Source organism: Genypterus blacodes, unplaced genomic scaffold, assembly GCF_046128005.1.
Source record: "Genypterus blacodes isolate CSIRO-AG114 ecotype Tasmania unplaced genomic scaffold, CSIRO-AGI_Gbla_v1 ptg000012l_1, whole genome shotgun sequence".
Lineage (NCBI taxonomy): Eukaryota > Metazoa > Chordata > Actinopteri > Ophidiiformes > Ophidiidae > Genypterus > Genypterus blacodes.
Window position 1 is genome coordinate 3,803,229 of NW_027466826.1, and position 21,610 is coordinate 3,824,838.

The 21,610-nt window shown below is 41.8% G+C and overlaps 2 protein-coding genes across 3 annotated transcripts; one reads left to right on the forward strand and one right to left on the reverse strand.

The window, feature by feature from the left end:
- Positions 1-2,158: 2,158 nt before the first annotated feature.
- Positions 2,159-13,217, reverse strand: sft2d1 (SFT2 domain containing 1). The gene is made up of 8 exons (XM_076162776.1): positions 12,877-13,217; positions 10,874-10,960; positions 10,166-10,248; positions 7,453-7,534; positions 7,093-7,128; positions 6,935-6,993; positions 5,096-5,125; positions 2,159-2,805 (listed from the first exon to the last, which is right to left on the reverse strand). The coding sequence occupies exons 1-8, from the start codon at positions 12,940-12,942 to the stop codon at positions 2,766-2,768; spliced, it is 483 nt and encodes a 160-aa protein (XP_076018891.1). The 5' UTR covers positions 12,943-13,217; the 3' UTR covers positions 2,159-2,765.
- lhcgr (luteinizing hormone/choriogonadotropin receptor) lies at positions 12,152-21,556 on the forward strand. 2 transcript variants are annotated; one of them, XM_076162764.1, is made up of 12 exons: positions 12,152-12,705; positions 15,019-15,132; positions 16,224-16,295; positions 17,741-17,815; positions 17,909-17,983; positions 18,127-18,201; positions 18,314-18,391; positions 18,479-18,547; positions 18,632-18,706; positions 18,991-19,176; positions 19,763-19,846; positions 19,936-21,556. In XM_076162764.1, exons 1-12 carry the CDS (start codon positions 12,686-12,688, stop codon positions 21,155-21,157), a joined length of 2,145 nt encoding a protein of 714 aa, XP_076018879.1. In that variant the 5' UTR covers positions 12,152-12,685; the 3' UTR covers positions 21,158-21,556. The 2 variants fall into 2 exon arrangements, with proteins under 2 accessions (XP_076018879.1, XP_076018871.1); XM_076162756.1 differs by lacking the exon at positions 12,152-12,705 and having other exon boundaries at positions 14,960-15,132.
- Positions 21,557-21,610: the final 54 nt, after the last annotated feature.

Genomic DNA, 21,610 nt, shown 5'->3' on the forward strand with positions numbered 1-21,610 from the left:
GTTCAGTCTACAAATGAGAGTCCAAGAGGGTCAATGGCTGCTTTCAGTGTTTATTAGACTCAGAATAAACAACGAGACGGTTCAGATCATCATGCTGGGAAACATTACCAGTCAATAAAGAATGTGCACAATGCAAATTTTCTGAAAAGAATTGCAGATTTATATTGTTATGTCTGTTCAAAAACAATAGTAAGGTGGATACGATTGGAATATTTGGATTATTTACCTCAGTATTATTATATTCCTTCCCACCCTTTGGAGAAGACATGGCCCCAAGTCTGTAGCCAATATGGAAGAACCTCATGATATTCATCTTGGAAGTGAAGAAATCCTAAGAATGCTCACAGTTGGGGGACCCCCATCAAGCTGTGGAAGGTGTCTACATTTCTAGCAGCACCATGACCGCAAATGGCAGAATATCTTAAATAGCTAAAGTATTTTTCTAGTATAGTATTGGCAGTTTTAACTTTAACTGATTATTGGCTGGAATTGTAGCTCAGTTTACAAACATGTGTAAAACATCTGTATAATGTTTCCAGATTAATAATGCTTTGATATGTTAAGCTTTGAAAACCTTCCAGCGCTTAAGCAAACAATGATAGAGGGTGAACTGTGTGTGGTTGGAGTTTTGCTTCCCACTTAGTCAACACACAGTCCCAAATGTCAGTTTAACACCAGGCCATTTGTTGTTGTGTCGGACAGAAGACATCTGGGAAAACATCAAAATAGTCGACAATATTGATTTCTGCACTTTAACCCCAAAGTTCCCCCCGACTCATTCAATGTGACTTTGGTTCCCTCAGAGCGGACAAAAGATAAATCAATCACCAAATGTACTTTTTACACCCATGTGTCATAGCCTAAGGATGTTTTCATGGGACAGTTTGTAAATCTCTTTGGCATTTAATCGATCGACAGACAGAAATATTCAGTTACTCGTGTAAATTAACAGTCAGAGTGAGATTTAAGCACGCTTGTCTGTACGCCACAATACGCTTTAATGTTGCGCAACAGCAGCGGCTCTGACTGCTAATACCCTAAAAAATGTTTCCTGTTTGAATTGTGAACCAGCAGAAAAGCTGATTTGACTAGAATTATAATCTTTGTACTTTATTATTATTATAAAACCAAATTCTCACTCAAAGACCAGCTGATGGCTTTAGGAGCAGCACAGTTACTTATGCCTTCTCTTTATGTGTATGTTGAGCTGGGTCATATAGCTGATGCGGGGGCAGACTGTTTAAATCCTGTGAAATCTGAATTCTCTCTGACATAACAGTGGATCAGAACAGATCAGCAGGAAACAGTTAGACAAAGGCCTGGGTAATTCCCTCTCAGTCAGGCGGTAGGAAAAGGAAAACTGATGACAGCCGTCCATCAGGAGTGTGACTGTGTGTGTTCTGTGTTACTTTGTCCCTCAGATTACTTGGACAGTAATATGGTCTTTGGGGATTTGTTACGTGGAAACACACTACTGGAAAGAGATTCTGTGCTAATCCATCATCACATTACACAACCAAGTAATGAAACTGAGGGGGCTGCACGCTGGTGTGGGACGTGTGCCAAAATGAGACAAGGAGATGCGGTAAACAGGAAGCACAAAGAGAAGCTGGGAGGAATATTAAAGCCAATGTGGATTTGTCCAAGAATTCCACACGAGCGCACGCCTTCTCATCAGCATAGTATGAACATCTGCACAGATGGGGGGTTAGGTTGAGGTTGTGAATCTGCTGGAGGGGGGTTGTCATGACAACCGCATCCTCAGAGGCTGTGCCATCAATGCCGAGGCAGCGTAGGGAATCCAATGTGAGCCATACTGGGTTATTAGGTCACGTCAAAATGCTCAGAAAGGCGTAAGTAACTGGGCCACAGCTACATCTAACAGGAAATTAAATTTAAAGGCAAAACCTATTTTGAAGTAATCTGATGAGCTAAGGGAGGCGGATGTACTCAGATATGCATAGAAGCTGCGTTTCTCCATCTCTGCAGAGCCTCCAAAGGGCTGTGCCTATCATATACCCCCGAGCATTGAGCCTGGAGTGTGTGTCTACGCTGCCAGGAGGGAAGTCAAGCTATCTAAAAAAAAAGATGGAAGAGCAGAGAGGAGCTCTTCATACGTCAAGCCGTTTAACAAACAGAAGACACAGAGGCAAAATGCTGAAAGACAGAATGATCGCTTTAATGTCAACTCATCCACGTGTGTGTGTGTGTGTGTGTGTGAAGTTAGAAGCTAAAAGACCAAAGTGGATTTGGCATTTATAAAGAAGCACTGAAACACAAAATCACACTGCTAATTATGTCAATATACTATAAGGCTGTTAGAAATCTGTTCATAAATATATCTATATATATATAAGTATGTGTATATCTGTATCAATCTATCAATATCTATTAGGGTTATCTATATAAAATACAGTAAGGCACCTCATAGCAATGTAAAGTTAAAAATCATGTCCCTGCACTTAGAAGGTATAAAATGCGCAAGAAAATGCATGAATATTTTAAATACATTAAGAATTAAAAGCACTCATTTCTCACTCACTTGCTAAGTGTTAAGTGTCTTTGATCATAGTAACAGGGCATCAACTAGAAATGAAAGTGAAGGTTCACAGTTGTAAGAAGCTACGGTGGAAACATTGGGAGATATCGCGTAAAAAAAAAAAGAGAAAAGAAACAAACATATTGGTGTGTAATTTACAAAGCCACTGTGCTTGCAGTTTGCATTTTTGGACCAGTCCTCCTGTGAAATTGTGGACACCGGTGTCCTAACTGATACAGGTTGTGAAGCATTTCATGACGGCGTCCCTGCGAAGGAAGAAAAAGAGAAGAAAATGTCAATGAAATTAAAATAAAAACCAAACAAAGACGGAAAGGAATTCAACATTTTGGTGAAATGATTCAGGAATGACTGAATCCAGCCAATGCCGCCTCCCAGCACATTTCCTGCTTCTGTCAAGCGTGCAAAATGAAATATGACAGAAATAAAAGCACTTCTGTCCTTTGTTATGACGACTAGGGAGGGGCTTGAGATGAATAAGTGAGTGTGTTGTGTCGGGGGGGGAGCACACAGCGTGTTCAGACTGAGGGGGCTCCCTTTTCTTCAGGTACTGCGTGGTGAAGCATTATGACTGATTACCAAGGCAACCGCACACCATTGCCTCTTCTTCCGTCGGGCGTGTTGCTATGCAGACTTCCCCTGTCAGACGAGTATCTCGGCGTGGGAGGTGTGAAAGGCGTCAAGGTTAAAAAGGAGAAGGGTGAGGGGATCATAATCAGTCTGGGGAGGGGAGGAGGGGAGGAGGGGAGGAGGGGGTGTCGTGGGTAGACGGGGCGACTCGCTCCTTCCTGCTGCTCTGATTCGTCCGCTCTGTGCGGCCGGTCAGAACATTCCACGGCCAGCCCCTCCTTTTGCTTTTTATGAACTCCCTCCAGGGTTGATGCAAGGGGTTAGTTCCCCTAAAAACTCCATGAATAAAAGATACGCCACAGAGAAACCCCGTCCCCCTCCCCATTTCTGATTAACCATGTGAGTAACAGCTGTGCCTAAAAGCAATACAGAAAGTGCCAGAGCAGCAGGTTTCACCACAGGCTGCAGGTGGGAGAGGTGAAAAATAAGCAATGAGGTCAAATGTATTCAATCAGATTTGATGACCACACAGGCACACGCGGCTTTTCTGCTTTCGGAAAAAATAATGGAGATCCAAATATGTAAACAAAGGAATAATCCAATCGCGAAAAAAGGAAATGAAAAATGGATTTAAGTAAGAGGCTTAGAGAGAAATGGCAATAATATGTTGACAAAACAACAAAAACAATAACAAAGGAGTAACAAATATGTGGTGAACGGGGATTTGGACGGTGACGCCTGAAGGGAGCCGCCACATTTGCATTTCTCCTTAGGAATGTGTGTTTGGGGACGGCTGGCAGAGGAAAGGTCTTTGTCTCAGCTGTGTATTGTTGTTAGCGTTGGGGTTGGGTTTGGTTTGGGGGAGGGGGGGGGTGTGTGGGTTGGTTACGGGGCTCGCTCAGCTGTCAGGCAGGATTATAGGGTTTCCCAAATACACAAAGCACTTAGTAGGGGTGGGGGAGTGGGGGGGCGCTTGATCTCCCACCACACGAGAGATAAACCTCCTAACAGCTGGACTGGCAAAACAACATACCCACCTCACGCCCTCGCCTGAAGGGAGGCACCGAGGTGGAGCGAAGGGGGAGTCGGCGCTGAAAACCACTCAAAAGATCTGCTAATACAATCTGTTCCTTTATAAAAGATTTATAAAGGAATTAGACTCTTAATTGCATTTTCTTCTGACACTATCCAAACCGCAGAGAGGTCATATTATCTGACAGAAACACCATCAGCTGTAGAGATCTTATCAGCGTGCATTCCCCCTCCTCCCCGCTGAGCTTAATGTAAGATCACTGCGAGGACCAAACGCCGAATCAAAAGCAGGAATAATTTGATATTTACGTCTCTGAGAGGATTATTGCAAATCAACATCTTAAATACGGTTTCTCAATGAGTTTACGAATGAAGTAAATAAGTTTTTTAGGGTCGAGCGTGGAGGAGGAATGTCAAAACAAACGAGCTGCCATTTGTCGACGCGGTCAGAGCGCCTGCGTCGGTGCTGGCGGGGGGTCGATGCTGACATATGGTGGAGGCAACAGCAGGTATGTTGGGAGGTAAATAAAAAAACAAGCTCCAGCTCCAGGGTTGTGGTGTCATTGTATAACCTACAAGTGTGTTGTGTTTCTGTGTGGGGGGCGGTGCGCCGTCCAGCGTCGTTCGTGGGCAAGAGACAAGTTGAGCGACAAAAGAGAGGAAAAACGTGTCCGGTGTCTCCATTTCCTAGTTTCTACGTGGACGTGGTAACTGGTGGAGGAAACTACCTAACGACACACAATGGAGGTATGATGTAACGTGCGTCCGTACCCCTTTGTGTCAGTCAGCGCGCTTACGTGAAGGCTACACTCTGTTCCTGGTGTTCAGGTGAAGAGACACACGGGTGCAGAAGGCTTCAAGACTGTCTACGTGCTTGAGGACATTGATTTACAAATGCAATATCCGGTATACTTTCACACAGTCCTGTTGTCTTACCTGGCAAATGGAATGTAAGAGATGCTATACCTGAAAGAGAGAGAGAGAGGACAATCAAGTGTTACAAAACCGCCCAGAGAACCAGTGACATAGAACCAAATACTGGAATCAGAGGCAGAGGAATCTCTTCCAAAGTGCAACTGGGATAGAATTTGACTCCACATTACGTCTGGAACGGCAGCGTTTCCACCAAAGACACAGAGACGCCGTCGCTGCGCTGAATGGACTAATCATGAAGCCAACAGAGGGATCTTTGATATCGCCGGGGCAGAGGAGATTATATAATCGTGACAGTCTGTGAAGGGTACACTGTAATCTGCATGCTAATGAGTCCCGGGGCTGGAAGAATGGTCGCCAAGAACCGAGTACAACAAACATTATAATCTGTTGTACTTGAGAGCATAAATACTGTCGTCGACGCAGCCTTTGATCAAATATAGTTATTTCAAATATGCGAGGAATCTGGTAGAACAGTTGAATGATTAACTTCAGGATCAGCCAGGGCGCGATTACCTTTAAACTATATTAGTAGGAACCCTCTGCTGTCTGAGTTTACACAGGGCTTACGTTATGGAAGAAGAAGGTGTAGTGTGGTAACAATTACACAACAAGCCAATACAACTACACAGCTAATAGGACTCATACAGTTCAATCAACACATCTCTTATTGTGTCATGAACTGAACATGAGCTTGACTCACTCTTAAATCCTTCTTTCTGACTTCTAGCTGAACTATTTTAACAGTTCCTTCATTTCACTGAGTTCTTTAATCCTGCTGAGGTCTTTAATTGTACTTTCACTTTTTGTTACAGAGCTGAAAGTACACAGACTGCATTGTTGCCGCTTGACGTGACAGTAAACGCTCCATTCCTGAATCTAGACTTTGCCCAGCTGCATACCCGTCGTGTGGGCCAAGACAGCCTATTACAGAACGTTCACGCAGACATTTGAGAGCCTTCGTAGGAGGACACTATGTCCCCAATCTGTTCAGAATAGAGCGTTAGATGTGTGACTTGTGGTATCCACGGTGATGCGTCAGAGCTACAGACAGCCCAGAAGCGAGTGTAGGCGCTGTGTAGCAGAGGAGTAATGAGGCCAACGCAATCTTGCTCAGTGACACGGTAGACTATTGCCTCTCTTCCCTCTTCACACACGGAAACTGGCGCTGTGCAAATATGCTCACATTAACCGACGCACAAGTGCTGACATGCCGATTCACATCAATCAAAAGGACATTTCAGCTGACGCTCAGCGGAAGCTTAACCCCGGTAACCTTTAGCTCGTCAAACCATAAAGAGTGCTGCTTTAGAGTCTGTAGGTTGGTCTGTATTCTTTTAAAAACCAGCATGGATTCGTTAGGTGTATAAATATGAAAGCCTAACTTAAGTATGAAGAGTTATCTTATCTACTTCACTAATATACTGATGTAATCTGTGATCGTAGACTGATGACGGGACACCTAACTTTATGATGACATTAGTATGCTATCATGCTATGGGTTCAATGTTTTCCTAACCAGCTTAATTGTTAATACCAGTTAAATGATAACTAGTTAATCATTAACACCTCTAGTATGTTCCCCTATATGGCAAACATACCGTGACCAACCGTACCGACAGGCAACGGATCAAACAGTCTTATCACAAAACCACTCGCTGAAATGGGCCATGGCTGTTGAGTGACAGTAGTCTTTACCTATTAACAATGTAAAGATGATTATGCACGTTTACAGGATTTAACCCAACAAAAGCAGTTCTCTATCACTGAGAATGAGGAGAGAATGAATCCAAATGATGTTCCTTAAGATAGTGAAGTTGGTTGAGACGAGTTCAGACTTACCATGTCATTGCCAAGAACTGCAGAATACAGAAGATGATGGCCAGACCCTTTTTATGCCACTGCAGAGAAACACACAATGTGGTCAAACACGGCACCTGTGTAGTTCCGTGTGTAACTGTGTTAGACATCTGTGTAACGTCATATTACTGTCAACTTACCCAAAACACGGCACAAAGCGTTAGGACAAGGCAGAGCTGGGGAAAGAGAGGGGAAAGAGGATTCAGAATGCTTCCGTGATTTCCTTTAAACTTTCACAGTGGTGGTAAATTTTTAACCTTAGGGAAGTCACTGTGTGTGTGTGTGTGTGTGTGTGTGTGTGTGTGTGTGTGTGTGTGTGTGTGTGCGCGTGTGTGTATGTCTAAATTCGTCTTCTAAGACACTTCAAGACATCATGGTCCTGGTCTTAAGCACCAGCTCCTAAATTGAACTTAATAATACAAACTCAGCAGGCTCCAGGCATTTTACATCTTTTGGTGTTAAATTTAAAAAAGTGAGAATGAGACAAATAAAGCATTTACCAGCATAACAATGGTTGCTATCAGTCGCGTTGGTTCAAACATGCGTTTCAGCTGTTTAAATGGTCCCATTAGGAAGCAGGTGCTTTAAAAAGAAAACAAAAGAAAACAATTATACAACTGAGCAACTGATGCTTTGAATGAAATGATGGATACAAACATCATGGCGGTGCTCAGCGATGACAACGACGCACACGAGACATACAAACAAAAAATTAGTTCCAAAGCTCCAAAATTACAGAACTAATATTGTCTGTATGACCTCATGTTTCTTATACAGACATACATAGCACATACAGTATGTATGAATAAATCTCTTCTGATTGACAGCACAAGATCATCACATTGACAATCCATGCCGCACCTATTAGGGGGTTAATATTTCATGCCCTTACACCTTGATGTTACACCCAAAGCCTCATGCATGATGCATGCGTGACGTTGGTAAACGAGACAAAGGCCTCCGGTTCTGAGTGGGTAGAGGGACTGCGTGGAGCATCACAGCTGTTAGCTGAGACATTAGAACTGTCTGTGCTGACGCAGACTCTCTCTATTGGTCTGCGGAGAGCCGATGGTGTTATCATCCCCTCAGCGTGAGAAAGACACTCACGATTCTCACGCACACACACGATGCTCGCCCGGTGCTGCCTACTGCCGATGACTTCGGAGGAGGAAATCTACCGGAGGCCGGGAAACCACCCGGCCCTTCTATGGTGAATCAGTTTCATGAATTATTACAAGGATAATAATTAGATTTCCTTGAGCTTCCATCAGCCACGCGAACTGGGATTTGACTAATCGAGGCAATATCAAGGGTCAGAGATGAAGAGGAATTAGTGAGTCATCCCTGACTGAACATGCTGATTCATACTGAAAAATTTGCCCCATCACTCCGGATCTCTACCAACTACAATGGCTGCCTATAACTGCTCGCAATCAATTCAAACCACACATCTTAATTTCCAAAGAGCTAAACGGTCTGGCTCCCCGTCGTCTTTCTGAACGTCTGAGTCTTCTGACACTGACCTACTCTCTGTTCCCTGCCCTTGGTTGTCCTTTAGACCTGATCATTTAGTGTAGCAGCATCCAAACTCTCGTATATGCTGCTGATTTTTAACTCCCTATTTTCTTTCTGTTTTACAATTGTGCTCATCATGGAATGTGACCTTTGGTGTGAGAAAGGCGTTACATACAATAAACGTATTATTGTTGTTGTCGTTATACTGATACTGACTTAATCTATTTTGCCAGACATCTCTCCCCCTATATGACACTCCTTCTTGTGGTCTTCCTCCTGCTTTAGTTCAGTGTCCTGGGCTCTGAAAGCTCAAGGTGACCCACTTTCTTTGCATCTCTAAACCTATTTGACATATGATACCTGAAAATAGAGACTGTCCTGCCCTGAAAACAAATCCTGTCAGTGGTTCAATACCTGTCAAAAAAAGCCAAAGACATCCGCAGAACCTGGATTACCAAGATTAAGAGGATTACTGAAGTAAACTATCTTGTGACTCTGTGATTCTAAACTCTGCTCTGTTGATGACATTAAGACTGCCAAAAGAATGAACTATTATCTGTGATATTTCCCCTGAAACGTATAGTAAGCAGAATCACAATGACATCATCCCTTACTCTTGCTGCTCTGATGCAGCAAATCAAGGGAACAAGTACTCAGTCTGCTTGAAAACAGAATGTTCCTACAGGCAGTAACCTACACATGTAGCATCAGTATGGCCGATTGCTGTTGTGACTGAGAACAAATGCATTCATAAAGTGAGAGTAAAGAGTAAAGGTCTAAGAATAATTCCTCAGCACAGCACGTCATAGTTCCGCATTGTGGTTCCCCCACCCACCCACCCACCCACCCACACACACACTCTCACTCACAGAGAGTGAGTGTGTGTGTGTGTGGGCGTGTGCGTTAAAATAGAGGGGATCAGCTTGGAGATTTTGTTATTATATAAGAGTAACCAGACCAGAATAATAATAATAATAATGGTAATAATAAAAGACTTGTTATTCTCAGTCTCCTCCAACTCAGTTAAGTCACAGGAGCTTTTTCAGTCTTCAGTCAACCAAGCAGCATCTTAGCGTCGATTTGACAGGAAGTTGAGATTTTGGATATTCATCAAGATATCTCTCAATCCTGTGGCCGTATTCTATAAACCTATATCTCAATCAGAAGTGACAAAGCCTCACACGGTTTCTTTCACTCTCTGTGCTGCATGGATGCTGCTGCAGGTGGAAAGGATGTGCATTCACATCTGGAAGCTCCCTTCTTTGTGCATACTTAACAAGAATCTGAATGTGTTGTCTAAAAGCACCACAAACCCAAGTTGTGTCAAATTACCACGACTGCAGGTGTCTTATTGATCAGGTTGTGATATATGTATGCTTCTTTCAGATAAAGTGCAGTGGTGGCTGCTGGACCTGAGAGCCGGCTGTTTAGCTCCGTCCTCCCTATAAGGACACTGAAAAACAGTTCCTGCATTTATTTAGGAAAGCTCAAAGGTTGTTCATGTGTAACATATATAACCCCATAAAACTCTCCTACGTTAAGTACGAGTACAAATAGAAGACCGTGTGGGAAAACAAGGTGAAAGGGTATGAAATGAAATCCTGAGTTTCACTGGTTAACAGATGAGGAAATCCCAAATGCGATCACACAAATTATGATATTAAGACAAATCTAGAATCGGCAAAACTCTCGTCTTACCTGGAAAGAGCTGCGATATTCCCTATCGTGTAGAACACAGCGAAAAACTTGAGCCCATTAGGGAGGAACAACAGCGCTGTACCCTGATAAGACAGCAAACAGTTAAGTTACCTCCACACTGCAAGATAACGTAAACACACATCATGGAGGCGTTATGCAGGAAAAGAAAGCAGCCAAGGTCATATTGTAAAGATACTCTGTTTGTTGTATTATTGAAAAAACAATATAGACATTTTGTAGGCAGCTAAATGCTTTTAATAAGAAATATGAGCTCCCCCTAGTGTCATAAGAGAATACTTTCTCTGAACATCACTACCTGATTGGCAGTGCATGTTAACACACAGCCCACAACTGTCTGCCTTTCAACACTCAGGCCTCGTCAGGGAGGCGTGCTCATACTTTGTGGGTGTGTGTAAACTATCTGTGGTTACACAGTGTCATCAGTGAGTGACATCTTAATTCAACAGCACCAACTGTCACATTTCCCCTTTCGGTTCATATCAGAGTCGTTTGCAAAGGAACCCCAGAAGAACGGGGAATTAGCAATGTCAAGTTAACTATGTAAGAGCTGGAGAGTGCATGCTGACTACTCACGGGGACAATGAAGACATGCTACATATAAACCTCACATCTAAGCTATCATGTGATGTTTGGCTGTGAGCGTTTGACGGGGTGTTACGCAGCCTTAAGACAAGCGGCAACACTCACAAGTAGTGAACACAGGATGCCTGCACCAAAGCATATGACGAACCATTTCACCCTGGTGCTGTAGCTGAGAGTGCTGGCATCAAGGACCTGTGAGAACAATAAGAGGATGTCACGAGATGACCTGCAGAAAGAACTGCAGGCTTCCTACTGATGATTATGCCACATGAGCTGAAGCCAAAGGGGAAAAACACACAGTGGCTATCTGAAAGTTCAAGTCAAAGAAACAGAAGGGCATTTGACAGCATGATTTAAAAATGTGATACCTGCTATTTATACTCTTTTTCCTACAATGTCACATGCATACAGGACGACAAGAGCTGTGATGTGGAATGGGCCGTAAAATGTACGAGAAAGGAGAATAAAAATCTATTTAAAAGATTGCTACTAGTGTGTTTCCGAGCAAATTGTAGACATGCTGTGAAATGAATTGTAGTTATTCCATAGTAGCCAGAGAGGGAGACGTTGTAGTTGCATCATACGACTCAAATGAACTACTCTAACATTTGTAAAAACCCACATATCATCTGGGGAAGGTTTGTATTTTGTATTAAAATCAAATAGAGTCTGCCATGATGTAAGAAACGTGACACATCGAAGACGAAGAACACACAACCACTGTCACAGGAAATAACACGCTATGGTTGACTGCAAGAGCAAACTGCACACTCTTGATACGGATCTTAACTTACATGCAGTCACCACACTGTTCAATGTTTTTGCAACCTTATTGACAGTTAATATGTAAATAAAATGCAGTGGTGTTTGGGGGTTTTATACATCACCTGCTTCACTTTAGCACTGAAGAGATAAAATAGCAGCAATAATGGAGTAAGGTTTGTGCTGCTGCGCTTCACTAGTCAAGCTGCACAAAAAGTAGAATTATGTCCCTATGGCCTTAACATCTACAACATCTGGATCTGCCTGCTTGAAGAATCTGTTCAACAAGCAGCTGCTGCCACTGACTATGCAACGCTCCCCTACGTCGACAGACTTGACTTCAGGGTTTGTTGTGCAAAAGGAGGCTTGTCGAGTTTCTGAATGAGTGAAACTAGTGGTAAACATGTTCCGCTGCATTCTGTTTTTGGCCTGTGGCACGATGAGCACAGCTACATGTGCGTAGAGATTAGTGATGACCTTTTAATGCATCGTCAAAGGTGCAACAAACATGAATCTTTTAACCAGAATCTGTGAAATAAAGTATCTTAGTATTGCTTTAACCACCCTATCATCTTCACAATCTAATTTCAGATGAAACACAAAGGTCAGTCAACTTCTTACCTCGTGTTTTCCTCCTCCTTATGAATGCGTGTAAAAAGTGTTAACACAGAAACAAGTACAATTAATAAGAAAAGGAAATGACGAATACGCTGAATGTGACACTCCAAGATTTCCATTCATGAATATAAATGAGTGTTGACATGTAATAACATGAACACAGGATACCTTTATATCTGTCACGTGAAATTCGTCTGTATCATTGATTTGTTCCTCTAAATTACTATGGTTTAATGTTGTTTATACACACATACCAGGCAAACTTTAAATATAACATACAAGCAATGCCTGGTGTGTATCAGAAAATCAGTCGACGGTTTTTTAATATATATTATTTGTACAAATTAAAAAATAGTGACTAGACTTTTTAGAAGTTTGGCACAGCCAGTTGCGATACGTTTTTAATTCCGTTGAGTGACGAACATTTTAAAAATAAGACCTTATTGGTAGCTTGTTAACGTTTACCTAGGCGACATTTTGTGCGTAGTAGCATTTCATGAATACTGAATACTGTATCGGTTGAACGTCAGCAGGAGAATGCTACAGTTTGAATGCAAGTATGGTTAAACTCACTTATGCACTCGATAAAAATAATATGTAACATTCGATTAACAATTATGTCTGACTAGTCAAACCACTAAACAGTATGATACCGTTTAAAGTTAATTGTTACTTAATAACGCATGACTATTCAACCAGTATAAACATTAGCTCGTAGCTTTCGTTACCTGTGCAGTGAGACCCAACTCCTCATTTTGCTCTTGTCCGCTTAGAACACGACGCAGTTTGTCCATTGCTAACAGCTAAATGGAGAACTAGTTAGGAAAAAAATGTCGTCTGGGTTCTTGTTTTCCAGTTTCTCCTCTAAAGTTCGGTTAGCTCTCTAGCGCATTACGGTCCACTACGATTACCAGTTTCACTTCCTACTGGCTCCTAGGATGTTGTTTGCTGTCAGGAGTGACTTGGAATCAGCACGGCGACACCCACTGGTGGATCTAACACCCTGGAGCGGAGTTTCAGAGACTGACCCTGGATCGGTGGAAGCGGTCACTCACTAGCGCTGAGCTATGGCTGCGTTTAGGGGCTGTCGGAAACGCAGCACTTAGGAGGTGAAATACAGTACGTAGTCATAAGCGACAACTTCCAACGCTTGTAACGATCCGTTTTAAGCGACAATAGCAATATATACATTAAGTTATGATATCTGCAGCGTCCAGAAATAGTGCCAGTACTTTTAAATAATCACCATGTAGCTTACGGGGTGGATTGAATAGGATTAAAATTAAAAAACCTAAATTGCGTACATTATGTTGAAAGCGTTGATATAAATGCAAATTTCTGATAATTGCTTAACTTAATGAACTTCTTAATGAGTTTCAAGTACACCTGATACAGACGTGTACACTTACGTGTACACACAGTAAAAACAACAAACCGCAATTTTATCTGAAATAAGTAGAAACTTACAAAAGTTCATCTTTGACATTTGATAATTTTTACATACGAAATAAAGAATGGGGGAAATGTGTCATACATTTTTTATGTCCGTGATTGTAAAGAAAAAACAAAAGGGTGAACTAGGTGGCGACATAACAGAAGGAAACATGAATTATGTTTCTTTCTGTTGTGTCGCCACCTAGTGGAGATTAGGTTAAATAGCCGCAGGTTATTTGGGCCTGCTGACATCAACATGCTTTGTTTAACTGGTAAACCTAATTCCATGCATTGATGGATCACCCTATATAATCAATATGCGGATTTAATGAATATTTAACAAGAAAATGTACAAGAATATAAGATTCTAGATCAAATCTTTTATTTACACAGGAATTGTTTTTCTGATGTGTTCAGGTTTTAACAAAGGACACATTTTTACAAAGGAAAATGTGGTCTTTGTGCCACATTTTCACATTTCGGAGTTGTGAATTGGCACCCAACCTTTTTGTGTCAAGGCAATGTGATGTTGCCTTGTCTTAAACAATATAACTGGTGCCAAATGACTTATGGGAAGCGTTTGACTTGGGGTCACCTTGTCCTGTTGAGGGATGCGGTCATTGACTTTTTAAGTGTGAGCCAGCAGAAATCACTTTAATTATCCCTAAACACAAAGCTATTACAGCAGCAAACATAATCAAAGAGGGAAAGGGTGGCACTGAAAACACGACAGATGCAAATTTAAGTATTTTGAAAATCATTTCCGGTAATCAGGGACTCTTCAAAATGCAAAAATGATGTCATTACAAATTCTGAATGTTATTACTCTGACTTAAAGACATTGATATTAATAACTAGTAGTGATATAAAAGTTCCATTCCATGTGGTTGTACCAATGTATCAATTGGTTTCCCCTGTGCAAGTCCAAATGCCCACTCAGAGAAAAAAAAAACGATTTGTATATTCTGTTTCCAAATTAATCCAATGTATTTATGGTACTAACACAGATTTACCACCTTTTCACTTTATCGTGTGTTTTCCAGACATAACCCTCTGCCGGAGCAGGAAGTAAAGGCACCTGAATATCAGGGGGGATATGAAGCTATAAAGCTCAGTACGGTGGTATTAAGTCAGGTGAAAGTGGTGAGAGAGGGAGGGACAGTCAGAGAGAGACAGCCTCAGATGGACAGGCAGACAGCGAGTAGCATCTCAGAAATGTGGAGTCGAGCTTCATTCGTCTTTGGCTAAATGAATAGGAATTAAACGATTAAGACACTTTAAGGGAGCGACAAATATGTTTAAATGCGTAAATGCTCCGACTTCTGCGTAATTCGAACGTCGTGCAGCGTGGAAAGGCTCACACACGCAATTTCAACAATGTGGACCTCGCTGTCGTTTTTGTTTTTTCCTTCAGTTTGGTTCTTATTTGGATGCAGGTGCGCCTCGGGTTTGGTGTGTCCGAGGATCTGCCGGTGCTTTCCCACTACAATCAAATGCACCAACGCGACACAAGTCTCTGCTTTACGGACAGGTTACAGAGACACCAAGCTGTAAGTTCAAACTACTCAAATGCGTTAACGAATTTGGTTATAATCGTGGTGATGGGTAATAATAATGCGCACGTTTGTGTTATTATGGGAGATAATGAGATTGTATGTCTTCGATGAGGCTCTGTTGCAGTTACGAGGCTACTTGCTGTGCGTAATTACGCATATGGCGCATTGGCTTGATTCCTTTTAACAAGTCATTTAGTTCTACATTAAAATTGAATGTTAAACTGGTACAGGGACGATGTTGTATGATCTATGCCAATAATTCATTGTGATTTCTTTACCCATTATTTCTTTAGATATCTTTAGAAATTAGCTATTATGCAGAATCAATAATATGCCTCAGTGAAGACTAGATCACGGTGCAAGATGGAATTGGGGTTCATCATTCCATTATTCCATTATAATCCTGGTGCCCAACATGTACCTTATTCTTGTTCTATGCTCTATATACAGTACACGCACGCACGCACGCACTCACTCACGCACACACACACACACACACACACACACACACACACACACACACACACACACACACACACACACTGTGCATACATACATATTACTGCAAATACCTCTTGTGTTTATTCTTCCATGCTTGACTTCACGATGTAAAAGCACCACAGCTCCACACCCTCTATTGTTAGATCTTGCTTAGGTGCAAATGAATTAACCCATGAAGAAAATGTCAAGTTGAACTTTTGCCGTCCACTTCTGCCATTACACTGTTATATCCTCTCAGCTTCTGACGTCACTCGTATAGAGGATCGTCATGAGCCTTGAAGGTTTGGAAATCTTGACCTCTCCTCTGGTAAATCACAGAACCTTGAGTCTCCCCTGATAAGTGTTCATGAACATCAAGGCTGGCTGACCCATCCACGTATGAAAGTCACCGTCAACAAGCCTATGCTGCATCTGAAAGTGTTTCAAATCTCAAACTCAACAGTCATCTTTCAGCACATCCAGTACTAGCATGGATAAGACACCTAATAATATTTGAAGTTTTAAACTTTGTGTTGATACACAATGGCTATGGTTTTGTTCAATCATCTGTCAGTAAGTAACCCCCGCTCTTTTTTTTTTTTTAGGATTCTCTACCACTTGTCTCTGCACACTATTTCAAGCCATTCATTTGAGGGACTGATGGGAGTCCAGAGGATGTACGTGACCTATGTGTCTAACTCCTGATGTGACATAGAAATCATTTGTGCTATAAAAGTCAGTGGCAGCCAAGCTACCAATAAACTGAAGGGTGTATGTCCGTGTACACTTTTGTGATCAGATATAGTGTGATGTGTGTGTTATGGCTCATCTTTACACACAGGAGACACCATGCACATTCATCACTCAGTGTTTTTATCAATTCGTACATTTTTCATTCAATAAACCAATACGCTTTCAGTTTCCTCCAATTGAGTATGTACTGTATTACCCAACCAGACCTGAATGTTATATTTTGGGGAATTATTAGAAAATGTTATCTTAGTATGCAACAAGTGATAGGTGGGGTTGATACATTAGAGTGAGAGAGAGAGAGAGAGAGAGAAAGAGAGAGAGAGAGAGAGAGAGAGAGACCAACCCCATTTGTCTTATCTTACTTCTAGAAGTGCAGAGTGCATGTTTGTGTATGCATGTGTGCGTTAAAAGATTCACCAAGCGTTTTTATTTGCAATAAACAAATTATGCAAATGATAGTAGTGAGAGATAGATAAGTGACATAAATGGATAACATCATTGAGAAAGATATCCCCGTTATTAATGACATTATTGACATACACACACTACTTTGAGAATCATGAATAATGTCACAGCACATGTCATGTTACGGGAGGGGCTGGTGTCATTTCAGTGAGGGTGGGACAGCGGGGAGGAAGGAGGGTGAGGGGAGGCTGGGTGATGGGTGACGGGTAGGGCTGGGATGACGGGGACTGAAACTAGGGGAAGTCACCCAAAGAGCCCAAAGGGTTCTTAGGGTTCTTTGGCTGCCTGTTAGGTAGGTTTCACAAACAGAAAACACTAAATAGTTTTAGTACTTGGGTCAACATAACCTGTTTTTAAATGTGTTGTATAATTAAAATGGACTTGACATGGTTGTTACAACAATCACTTCATGCGATACTTATCCTCTCTTTGAATAATCTTGTAAAAAGCTGCAGTTAATGTCTTGGTGTAATCAAGGTGTACACCCTGTCTTGTATCATGTGATCACTGCTATGCTTTTCCCTTATTTAAATGTATTGATCTTGTCCTGCACCTGATCAAAATATGGGTTGGATTAACAGCCTATCTGAGTTGTTTCTACCCCTAAATGTTGCCTGTCTAATGTACAGTATACAGTATACTCTTGAATAGACTGAATGTAGTGATATCCACACAAATTGTCATGTAAAATGTTTTTTTAGAATCTTGATGTCTGTAATGTTCCCATCCACATCTGTTTAAAGGGCCTAAGCCGCTATAATGAATCAGATCTCAGATAAGTTGTCCAACTAATCCTGGTGTTTGCACATACAAACAATAAACAAACAGCTGTTTGTCTCATCTTTCAGTGTTACAGCTCAAAGGTCCTGGGATTAACTTAATTGTCGTCTGTCTGTTGTAATAGTGAGATTTCCCAGAGCGTTACCCTGGAAACCATTGAGACTCTCGCATTTAATGACCTGCTCAGCATCTCTGAAATGTAAGTACTTGCTGAGATTATTTGAAACAACAAAAACTATAACTAACTGAAATTCACCACCTTTCATTTAGCTGTTTTTGTATTTCTTTACAGCTCAATTCAGAACACAAAGAGTCTAATGCATATCAACAAAAGGACATTTAACAACCTCCCCAAACTACGATACTTGTGAGAAACACATAACAAATTGTCTGTTTAAATTATCCATATACACTAGCAATTGAGTCTATGTGTTTAAGACTGTATAACACAAACAGAACTGTGACCTTTGCACTCCAAGTGATATAAGACTTTTTTCTTTGTGTTAACAGGAGCATCTCAAACACGGGAATAACAACTTTTCCTGACATCACATCCATCCAGTCCCTTGAATATGAGTTTTTCTTGTAAGTACATCTATTGAATTCAATTAAAACCTGTACATCTCTTATATCTAAAATAAGTTCACACAATTGTCTTAATAACAGAATTGGAAAAGGAAATTTATTGATTTTTCAGGGATATTTGTGACAACCTTTACCTACTGGCGATACCTCCCAATGCTTTCATCGGAATGACACAGGAATATGTCACAATGTAAGAGAATGAATACACTTTTCCTTACATGACTCTGAAATGAATAAGACAAACATGACAATATGATAATGTTCTTGAAAATTGCAGGAACCTGTACAACAATGGCATCAGAGAAATCCACGACCACGCCTTCAATGGGACTAAGATCGATAAACTGTATTTTTTCCACATTTCCTTCGATTCTGAAAATGATTTTACTTGAATTTCACCATTCACAACATTTAACGTTGTTCTTTGCAGGGTGTTAAAGAATAACCGAAACCTCAGAGTGATACACAGAGACGCTTTCAAAGGAGCCACAGGCCCTGGAGTCCTGTAAGTGAGACAAACAGATGGACTACCTTTGCTTCAACTTCGTCTATGTATTCAAAAGACGAGACAGACGGCTACATGCACACACACCTACCCCAGCACGTCTGTTCCTCTCTATCAAACACTACGGTTTTACTGCAACTGACCTTTTTTAATGCAGTGTTTGCTCTGTGCATCCGTCTTGAGTGTGTGTAAGTGTGTGTGAGTAAGCAGATCCTAATCAGGCCTTGCACCTATGCAGTCCTCTACCTGTGACGATGCTGTGTGCACGGTGTGTTCTTTCACAGGGACGTCTCGGCCACAGCACTCGGGCATTTACCGGCACAGGGTTTGGAGTCGCTCCTTGTGTTGCTGGCACAGTCTGCATACGCACTGAAGAGGCTTCCTCCTCTGCAGGGGCTGTGGAGCCTGCGTGAAGCCCATCTGACCTACAACAGCCACTGCTGCGCACTGCTGAGCTGGAACACACTCAGGTGGCTGTGCATCTCATCGATCTAGCTAACTTGTGCTGTTCAGACCTCCACCAAGGCCGGACACTAATTCTCCCCCCCCTAATAAATGAATAAATAAAAATAATATAAATCCACCTACATCATTTACCTTAAATACATTGTAAAGCACCTTTCTTAAGATGTAAATTAGACATAATTCTACAAACAAAGTGAGGCAAATATAACATATAAGAATACATCAAATCAGTTTGTTTTGGTTCACTGAAACTGTAAAATGAACAAAAATAATAATCAGGTAACAGTTTGTATTGCACAAGGTTCCGTTTTCCTATTTAACCTGATCATTCAATCATTTATTTCCCAGTAGATAGGCTGATAAGATTTCTTGATGGAACTTGCTCAAGTACTCAAATAAGTAAAAGTTCATCTACATCCTCTACTACTAAATAGTTTACGTAACTAGACTATTGTTTTAATTAAAAGTAGAGTAAAGAGTATAGAGTAAGAAATTCTCAAAAATGCCTTTATGAGAATTACAAGTACAGTAAAATATTCAGGAAATGCTGGTGATGCATTTTCTTATTTCACAGACTTTCTTTTTGTGTAGGGTTTCCCCCATCAGCCCTGCATGGAATAATGGATCCACTTATTGTGATGAAAGTGATGCAACAGCTTTAAACCAAACTAACAGGTTTGTTTGCCTGCCTTGTTTGATTGGCAGCTTGCTGTTTGTACTTCATCTTGTCTTCATATAAATCTATTTGTCTCTTGAAAAAACAGGGTCCAGCGTGTCGTCGGAGCAGCTTTAGATCCAACCCTACTTATGGATATGCCAGTGATTGCAGATGATGATCTCTACGTCCAGGATGAAGGTCTTGAAGAGGAAAACTTCCACTATCCAGAACTGGACTTCTGCCAGACCCGACCGACATTGCTCTGCACACCTGAGGCAGATGCTTTCAATCCATGTGAGGACATTGCAGGTTTTGGTTTCCTCAGAGTAGCAATTTGGTTTATAAACATACTAGCGATCGCAGGCAACCTGACAGTGCTACTGGTCTTCTTTGTCAGCCGGAACAAGTGGACGGTGCCTCGTTTCCTCATGTGTCACCTGGCGTTTGCTGACCTGTGCATTGGAATCTACCTTCTAATGATAGCTATTGTAGATGTGCGCACACGTGGTTATTACAGTCAGCATGCCATTGAGTGGCAGACGGGGCCTGGCTGCAGTGCCGCGGGTTTCCTGTCTGTGTTTGGTGGGGAGCTGTCGGTCTACACACTCTCCACCATCACACTGGAGCGCTGGCACACCATCACCAATGCTCTCCAGGTAGATCGCCGTCTGAGTCTCTCTCAGGCAGCAAGTATAATGGCAGCTGGATGGCTCATCTGTCTGGGGATGGGGATGCTGCCCCTAGTGGGCGTAAGCAGCTACAGCAAAGTCAGCATGTGCTTGCCCATGGACATAGAAACCCCTCTGGCACAGGCCTTCATCATAATTCTCCTCCTCTTCAATGTGGGGGCCTTCGTCGTCGTATGTGTTTGTTACGTGCTGATCTATTTGGCTGTGAAGAATCCAGAGTTCCGTCAACCCAGAGCAGATACCAAGATTGCAAAGCGAATGGCCGTGCTCATCTTCACGGACCTGCTGTGCATGGCACCCATCTTCTTTTTTGCCATCTCTGCCGCATTCAAGGTTCCACTCATCACAGTCACTAACTCCAAGATTCTGCTGGTTCTCTTCTTCCCTATCAATTCTTGCGCCAATCCATTCCTTTATGCTATTTTCACCAAGGCTTTCAGAAAAGACGCCTATCGGATCATGAGCACCATGGGCTGCTGCCAAGCCAAGGCCAGTATTCATCACATGAACACCTACTGCTCAAATAGGGCAATGAAGAGCAATTTGGGATGCAGCAACAGGGAATCCTGCACAGGACTGAGAGTGGCTGTGATCCCACAACAGAGCCAGCAGCTGGAAGAGGAAGGAAATGTGACATGAAGACAATAAAATAGCAAAAACTGAAACATTTATTCATGTGGGACATCTCCATTGATAATGTTAATTTATTTTTGATCCACAAGGTTGGAACGATCATATTTTCTGTTATAAAAACTGTTTGGAAACTTTGAATGTTGAACCTACTGAATGGCAAATAGACACCAATAAACAGAAAACATCAGATTTCAATCTAATCACATATTGCTCTTATTGGTTTTCCTGCTGACTTTTCTGGAAACCAAAGGTTGCCATGCTGCCAGAATCCGGTCCAGGATTTCTTTTTGACCGTATCAGATACTGCTACTGCATATTCAATCAAGTTATAAATTTGCTTTAATCGATGTCTGAATACCCAATAAAGCTCAGTTGCAGAGTTTTACCACATGGTGGAGGAGTTGCCCGGACAACCAAAGCTTCACAACTTCAATGTTTGTCTCTGTAGAGATCTTGGAA